Source organism: Rhamphochromis longiceps, linkage group LG3, assembly GCF_057381845.1.
Source record: "Rhamphochromis longiceps isolate RC_006_pf linkage group LG3, R_longiceps_female_GT1.1, whole genome shotgun sequence".
In the NCBI taxonomy this organism is placed as follows: domain Eukaryota; kingdom Metazoa; phylum Chordata; class Actinopteri; order Cichliformes; family Cichlidae; genus Rhamphochromis; species Rhamphochromis longiceps.
The window spans coordinates 1,851,170-1,859,121 of NC_140559.1; the positions used below are offsets into that span (position 1 = coordinate 1,851,170).

General features: G+C 42.9%; 1 protein-coding gene across 1 annotated transcript; it reads left to right on the forward strand.

Annotated features, from left to right (window-relative positions):
- Positions 1-2,637: 2,637 nt before the first annotated feature.
- LOC146672488 (nuclear factor 7, brain-like) lies at positions 2,638-4,853 on the forward strand. Its single transcript, XM_085386342.1, has 2 exons — positions 2,638-2,715; positions 2,817-4,853. Exon 2 carries the CDS (start codon positions 2,834-2,836, stop codon positions 4,217-4,219), a length of 1,386 nt encoding a protein of 461 aa, XP_085242468.1. The 5' UTR covers positions 2,638-2,715; positions 2,817-2,833; the 3' UTR covers positions 4,220-4,853.
- The last annotated feature ends 3,099 nt before the right edge of the window (positions 4,854-7,952 follow it).

Genomic DNA, 7,952 nt, shown 5'->3' on the forward strand with positions numbered 1-7,952 from the left:
AGTTCCTGAAGAGAGGAAAGCTCCTGCAAGGTGTTACAACCTTCCCCCTCCAGTTGAAGAGCCCCCAGGTGGCTCGATGCGCTGGCGGCACTCTGCGCCAGGGCCGGGCCCCCATACACCCACCCGCCCACAACCCCAGCAACATACCAACCAGGACCCAAGTCCCCGAGGCCCAGCCAGGGCCCCAGCCCGGAGACGGAGCTCCCCCAGAACCTCACGCCCGTCCCGGACCCACTCAGGGGCAGCCAGGCTACCAGGTCAATAACCCACGTCCATCAGCACAGACTCTCCCCTAGCCCCGCTGCACGCAGCCACGAGGAAACCGTCACCTAAGAGCCAACAGAGCCCCTAATAGGCCATGACCGCTACCCCGGGTTCAGTCCCCCAAGGAAGATGCTCCTGGGGAACCCCCCGACGCCCTAAGCCTGTCCCTACCCCCACACCAATCACAACAGTGAAGGCGGGACCAAACTATGACCCCCCACCCCCACTAGGTGATGGAGCTGATCAAAGGAGCCCAGAGCAATTGATCTGATGTGGTGGCAGAGGCCGTATCAAGACTAATGTAATCTAATAGATAATTTCTATATTGGTCAGAATTAAGACTATTTTTATTTTTCCAGTTCATGAGGACTGTTTTCTTGGCTATGCATAGGGCAGTGAAAACCATATGGGCTATATTCTTTTCTGAAGTGACATTATCTAAGCTGCCCAACAAACACACTAAGGGGGAAGTTGGAATGTTACATTTCAGACACTTTGATAAGTCTTCACATATCTCGCGCCAAAACTTCTGAACTGGTGGACAGAACCAAAGAGCGTGGATATAATTGTCCGGTGAATTGGTTTGGCAGTGTGAGCAGTTGTTGGTAGACGTAAAGCCCATCTTGAACATCCGATGACCTGTATAGTGCACTCTATGTAATATTTTGTATTGAATTAATTGAAGACTGGGATTTCTAATTAGATGAAAGGTTTTTAAGCAAATCTGAGACCAGAAGTTTAGGTCTAAGTTAACTGATAAATCCGCTTCCCATTTTGCAATAGGAAGTGATATTGATTCATCTGTTTTAGAAAGCATTCTGTATATTTTGGATAGTAATTTGGGGGGTTTAAGAGTAAGAAATTGAACCACGCTTGGTGGTGTTTGTAGTTCAACTTGACCCGGTTTAAATTTCTTTTTTTACTATGGATTTAATTTGTTGATATTCTAAAAATCTTTTCTTGTTGATCCCATATTGTGTAACTAGTCCGTCAAATGAAATAAATTCGGTTCCTTCTAGTATATGTTCTACATATTTGATTCCTTTACCACTCCAATCTGAAAAGTTTGTCATATTATTGTTTTGTAATATGTCAGGGTTGTTCCAGATAGGTGTACATTTGCATGGGTGTTGGGTCTGTCTAGCACAGGCATTTTTAGATAAATAGCTGTATATGTTTACAAAATGTACAATTAGATTACATTTGCATTTCAAGTTATAAAAGTTTACTCAACGTGTCTGTGGGGTTTTTTTGTACAGTAAAGAAATACTACTAGGATTTTAAGTTCTTTGTGTGATTTCAGATCACTAATACTAATGCAGTATGTCAGTGAAAAAAACAACTAAATTCAGTTGAGCTGAAAAGATACCAAACAAGGCAAGGGGAAAAAAATAAAATGAAACAATCTGAGGGTGAAATACAAACGTAAACTAAAAAGGAGTCAAAAATGGCCGGTTGTATTTTGGAGGGTTAATCCAACAAATCACGAAAAATTTGGTTTAAATTTTTTTTCATGACAGTGCAGATTTCTGACATTTTGTGTAATTTAAGCTGTAACAATGTGATTGTTTTCTAACAAAAAACAGTGAAACTTAAGTTAGACTTGTGTTTGTAAATGAACCGCCCCATGTTGTGTAGCTTTCTGGATTTTATACTTATTGGGCTACATATTTATTTATCATACATGCTATACAGTACATAGCATCAAAACTCATATGTTTTATGTAACTAAAGTGTTTAATTATGTGGGCTACAGAAAATAATTAAGTTGTAGACTATATTTATATGAAAAACATGTATACTTACTGCATTTGAATCATTTTAACCATATGTAACCACCTGCATATGTGTTTGGGGGGAAAAAAGGGCTTCGATTTTGCCACCCTCATGCCACCCTAAGAAAATTTCTCTAGATCCGCCCCTGGGTGGAACGAATGACCAGCACGCACAGGGTGTGCAGGAACACTATGGCGCGGAGCACACACATGGGAGTCTAGAGAGCAAAGGGGATTTTGTGTGCATCTGTTATTTACCTCACTGTAAACAAACGTACTGTTTTCACTAAAGAGTCTTTCGGGTCCTCCTTCCCCACATCACATGGTTTGCTCTGGCAAACCGTGACATTAGCAGCATATTAGTCAGCTTAGAACACAGGGATTTAATAATAGATACACAAAACGGAGCATGCCCGTTCCGGCCGGCTTTAAAGGGTTAAAGTGAAACAGCAACATTTTACTCCTCCCCTCACGTCACTCAAATGCAACAAAGCAGGAAACATGATGTTTTTCCTCCTTAGTAGAGAGGAAGAAAAACGCCCAGAGAGATGCACAGACGATCAGACTGAGCTCAGACCAAACTAGCAGCTTCCTCTGAGTGAGTCCAGCTACAGGAGAGAAAAGTGGAAAACTCCAATACTGCTGCTTCAAGCTGCTGACGCTCCACACACTGAATGTGAGTTTGAGCAAAAACACGACTCAAAGGAAGTTTCAGTGAAGGTGGTAGAGGAGGGAGGGGAGCCAGGACTGACTGTACTTCCTGTCTGCTGTTTTCAGCTTCACTCACAGACTCAATGGCTTCCAGATCAGAGGAGGATCTCTGCTGTACGGTCTGTATGGAGGTCTTCAGAGATCCTGTTATTCTGTCATGTAGCCACAGCTTCTGTGAACACTGTCTGAAGAGATGGTGGAGAGAGAGACCAACACACGAGTGTCCACTTTGTAAGAGAAGATCTTCAAAGAAGCATCCACCTTCAAACAAGGCTTTAAAGAACTTGTGTGATTCGTTCTTACAGGAGAGATATCAGAGAGCTTCAGAGGCTCTCTGCAGTCTGCACTCTGAGAAACTCAAACTCTTCTGTCTGGACCATCAGCAGCCAGTGTGTCACATCTGCAGAGACTCAGAAAAACACACCAATCACAGATTCAGACCCATCGATGAAGTTGCACGACAACACAAGAAACTTCAGGAAACTCTGGAGCCCTTAAAGAAGAAGTTAAAGGTTTGTGAAGAAGTTCAAGTGAAGTTTGATCAAACAGCAGAACACATTAAGGTCCAGGCCCGACACACAGAGAGGCAGATTAAGGAGCAGTTTAAGAAGCTTCACCAGTTTCTAGCAGAGGAAGAGGAGGCCAGGCTGGCTGCACTGAGGGAGGAAGAGGAGCAGAAGAGTGGGATGATGAAGGAGAAGATGGAGGCTCTGAGCAGAGAGATAGCAGCTCTTTCAGACACAGTCAGAGCCACAGAGGAGGAGCTGAGAGCTGAAGATATCACATTCCTGCACAACTACAAGGCTGCAGTGGAAAGAGTCCAGCGCTGCCCCCTGCTGGATGATCCACAGCTGCCCTCAGGAGCTCTGATAGACCAGGCCAAACACCTGGGCAACCTGACCTTCAACATCTGGAACAACATGAAGGACATGGTCTCCTACACTCCTCTCATTCTGGACCCAAACACTGCTGATCCAGACCTCATCCTGTCTGAAGATCTGACCAGTGTGAGAGGAGGAGAGAAGCAGCAGCTTCCTGATAATCCAGAGAGGTTTGATCATTCCTGCTCAGTCCTGGGCTCTGAGGGCTTTAACTCAGGGACTCACAGCTGGGATGTTGATGTAGGAGACAGTACACCGTGGGGACTGGGTGTGTTAGCAGAGTCTGTGCAGAGGAAGGGAGACATATGGTCTGGATTATGGATAATATGGTTTGATGAAGGTGAATACTCAGCATGGTCACCACCAGGTCCTCTCACTGATCTCTCATTCCAGAAGAAGCTCCAGAGGATCAGAGTGAATCTGGACTGGAACAGAGGAAAGCTGTCGTTCTCTGATCCTGATACTAACACACACATACACACCTTCACACACACTTTCACTCACAGGATGTTTCCATACATCAGCACTGTTGATAAATTGAACGTGTGTCCGTTGAAGGTGTCAGTGTCAGTGCAGCAGATGAGTTGAGGATGATGATGTTTCTAATGTTGTTTCCTGTCAGTGAGTTGAAGCTGTTAAACTGCAGCTGTCCTCCTGCTGCCTCGTTGTTCCAAAGCTCTTTGTTTCTCTTTTAGTTTCACTGTTTCTTTCTGTTTCTGCTGTCCACCTTTTCACATGGAAAATCATTTCACTGTTTCTCACTGAATGACTCCCCAAACTAGATTTGAAATTCTATCAAGTTTCTAATCATTACAAGTGATTCATGTTTCTATTTGATGTGTAAATGGAGATGATTTAGTTTGCTGGGATATGGACTGACATGTGTTGAATGGGAGGAGCAGTTTGTTGTTGTCTTCTTGTCTGTTTATGACAACAATAAATATGTTGTTGAAACAATGATTCATGTTTAACTCCATATATGAAATGTTTCTGATCTTTGAATTCTGTTTGATTAAAGACTTTCTTCATGACACAAATGAGATTTCAGTGTATTAATAGAACTAAATAAGCTCAGAGTTGAAAGGCTGGAGTATTATGTACGTGCTTCACTGTCAGGATCTTCAGGGGGATTCAAAGGGAAACATCAAACTGCTGTAATGAGATAAACTAGTTGGGCTGAACACACTTATCTGTAGTTTGTCTCCATCCAGGATCATCAGAATATAATGAACATGTGTGAAGAGCAGTGTCGTGTAAGTTACTTTACATTAGTAACTTAGTTACATTACTAGTTCTATCAAAAGTAACTCAATTCAGTTCAATTAAATTTTATTTATATAGTGCAATGCACTTTATGTTGTACAGTAGATCCAGAGAAAATCTAAACAATCATATGACCTCCTATGAGCAAGCACTTTGGCGACAGTGGGAAGGAAAAACTCCCTTTTAACAGGAAGAAACCTCCGGCAGAACCAGGCTCAGGGAGGGGCGGCCATCTGCTGCGACCGGTTGGGGTGAGAGAAGGAAGACAGGATAAAGACATGCTGTGGAAGAGAGACAGAGGTTAATAACAGATATGATTCAATGCAGAGAGGTCTATTAACACATAGTGAGTGAGAAAGGTGACTGGAAAGGAAAAACTCAATGCATCATGGGAATCCCCCGGCAGCCTACGTCTATTGCAGCATAACTAAGGGAGGATTCAGGGTCACCTGGTCCAGCCCTAACTATATGCTTTAGCAAAAAGGAAAGTTTTAAGCTAATCTTAAAAGTAGAGATAGTGTCTGTCTCCCGAATCCAAACTGGAAGCTGGTTCCACAGAAGAGGGGCCTGAAAACTGAAGACTCTGCCTCCCATTCTACTTTTAAATACTCTAGGAACAACAAGTAGGCTTGCAGAGCGAGAGCGAAGTGCTCTAATAGGGTGATATGGTACTACAAGGTCATTAATATCAGATGGGGCCTGATTATTTAAGACCTTGTATGTGAGGAGCAGGATTTTGAATTCAATTCTGGGGGCGACCGTGGTTCAGGGGGGTTGGGAAGCACATCTGTAACCGGAAGGTCGCCGCTTCGATCCCCGGGCTCTCTGTCCTGGTCGTTGTGTCCTTGGGCAAGACACTTTACCCTATTGCCCACTGGTGATGGCCAGAGGGGCCGATGGCGCGATATGGCAGCCTCGCTTCTGTCAGTCTGCCCCGGGGCAGCTGTGGCTTCAACTGTAGCTTACCTCCACCAGTGTATGAATGCGAGAGTGAATGAATATAAATGATATGATATAATGATATAAATGAATATATGAATGAAAATAAATAGTGGCATTGTAAAGCGCTTTGGGTGCCTTGAAAAGCGCTATATAAATCCATTATTATTATTAAACATTTTAGGGAGGTTTTTAAAAAATTGTGTCTATTGTCTTGTGTAGTCTGGAAGATGAGTGGATGATGGGGTGGGTGCAGTTTTCTCTGTGGTGGGGTCGGGTGGGCTGTCCCGGGCTCTGTGGGGCCGTGCGGCGCTGCTGAACTGGGCCCCGGTCCGGATGGGCCTGGGCCCCCTTTCCTTGGTGGGTTGCAGAGTCTGGGAGTGCCTACTGGGGTCAGCAGGGAAGCTGTCCCCAGGGAGGAGGCCTATCTCAGGCACGTCACATCACGGGACAGTGGCACGGTTGCCCCTCCGTTGGTCTTCCTTGGTCTTCTTTGCTCTTGGTGCCTCTGGATGTCTGGAGCCAGTGGCGGAGCGGGGGGGTGGCTTACTGGGCTTAAGCCCGGGTTGTTTTTTCAGAAGCCTGGGGTCTTTTGGAGTGTAATTTTTTCATAATTAGATGCCTGGATGACAACTGTATTAAGCAAAAAACTACACACAATATTTAAAGCACATAGCGCACACTGTGGGAATTTACGACTGTGCGTAAATCCCCCCTAGTATTGGTATGTTCCGAGCTCAGGCACTAAGCGGGGCGGGGCAGCTGCTGCATGAGAGTGTGCTGTTAGAGAAACGGAGCCAGGCAGACAGAGGAGAACTGAAGTTCGACCAGGTACCAAAGCAAATCATCCGTACTGTACAAATAATGTAAATATGTATCGCGAAAGATTGATATCAAACAGATCACTTGACCCATATGACGTTACTTACTCTTCGAGTGAATCAACAAATGGCGAAATGAAAAGCCGAACAACAACAATGCTGTTTCTTTAGAGAGTCTTAGCTTACATGTGTGTTTATTTCATATTTTCAGTTGTTTCCCTCCACGGCTAAATAAATCGGTTTCAGTAATGCACTGATATACAAGAATGGACATAAGGGGCTTCTTTCAAAGAAAAAACTCTGGTAGTATTTTATATATTATGCTTTGTATATTGTTCAGTATATTTCTATGCAAAACAAGAGGAACTTCAGTACACAGCAGTATATTCACAGTTGAAACCAGATATTTACATACACTTTATGGAAAACACAAGAACATTTTTTTACTGTACAACATCAATTTAGAGTAAACTTGTTTTGTTTTGGATAAATAAATATTGAAATATCTTTTGAATTAGTTAAATGTCAGAATAAAGATAGACAGAGCTTCTATTTTTATCACTTTGATCAAATTTAGGAGTACATATACACTAAGTTTATTGTTAATTAATAAGAAAACTCCAGACGATTCCATTTTGAGCTGAAGAAGCTTCTGATTGGTTAGTAGAGTCCATGTGAGTAAACTGGTGGCACAGCTGTGGATGCATATAAGGCAAAACACAGAGCCTGTTTCTGTGACATGGGAAAATCAAGAGATGTCAACATGTCTGTGAAGGTTCTCAGTCATCCAGGTCATCGTAGTCAAAGAGATGTCAACCAAAACACCAGGAAAAGAATTGTGGACCTCTATAAGTGTGGCTCAATTTTGAATACAATTTGGTGCCATTTATAATTAAGAAATACAGATAGTTTCTCTCTTTACTCTTAAAGTTAACAAATATGTTTTTTATATTTATCAATCTAAAAAAATAAACATTTAGTCTAATTTGATGTTAAAATTAAAAAAGTGTTTGTTTTTTGATCTGAAGAGTAAATATCTGGTTTCAACTGTATATTTGATGATTGTCAGCAAAAAGAGGGAGAGAGAGGGAGATGGAGAGAGAGGGAGATGGAGAATGATAGAACAGAGATGAACAAGAGGAGGTGAGACACACATGTTAGTCAAACGACAAAAGAGTGACTGTGTCCAGTCTGTTCCAAATTTGTTAGAGGGCTATCAGCCATATCATCCTGAAATGCTTGACTGCAAATCTGAAGAAGACTTCCTACAGATCCTCAGTGCTGATGAGGTGAGGAAA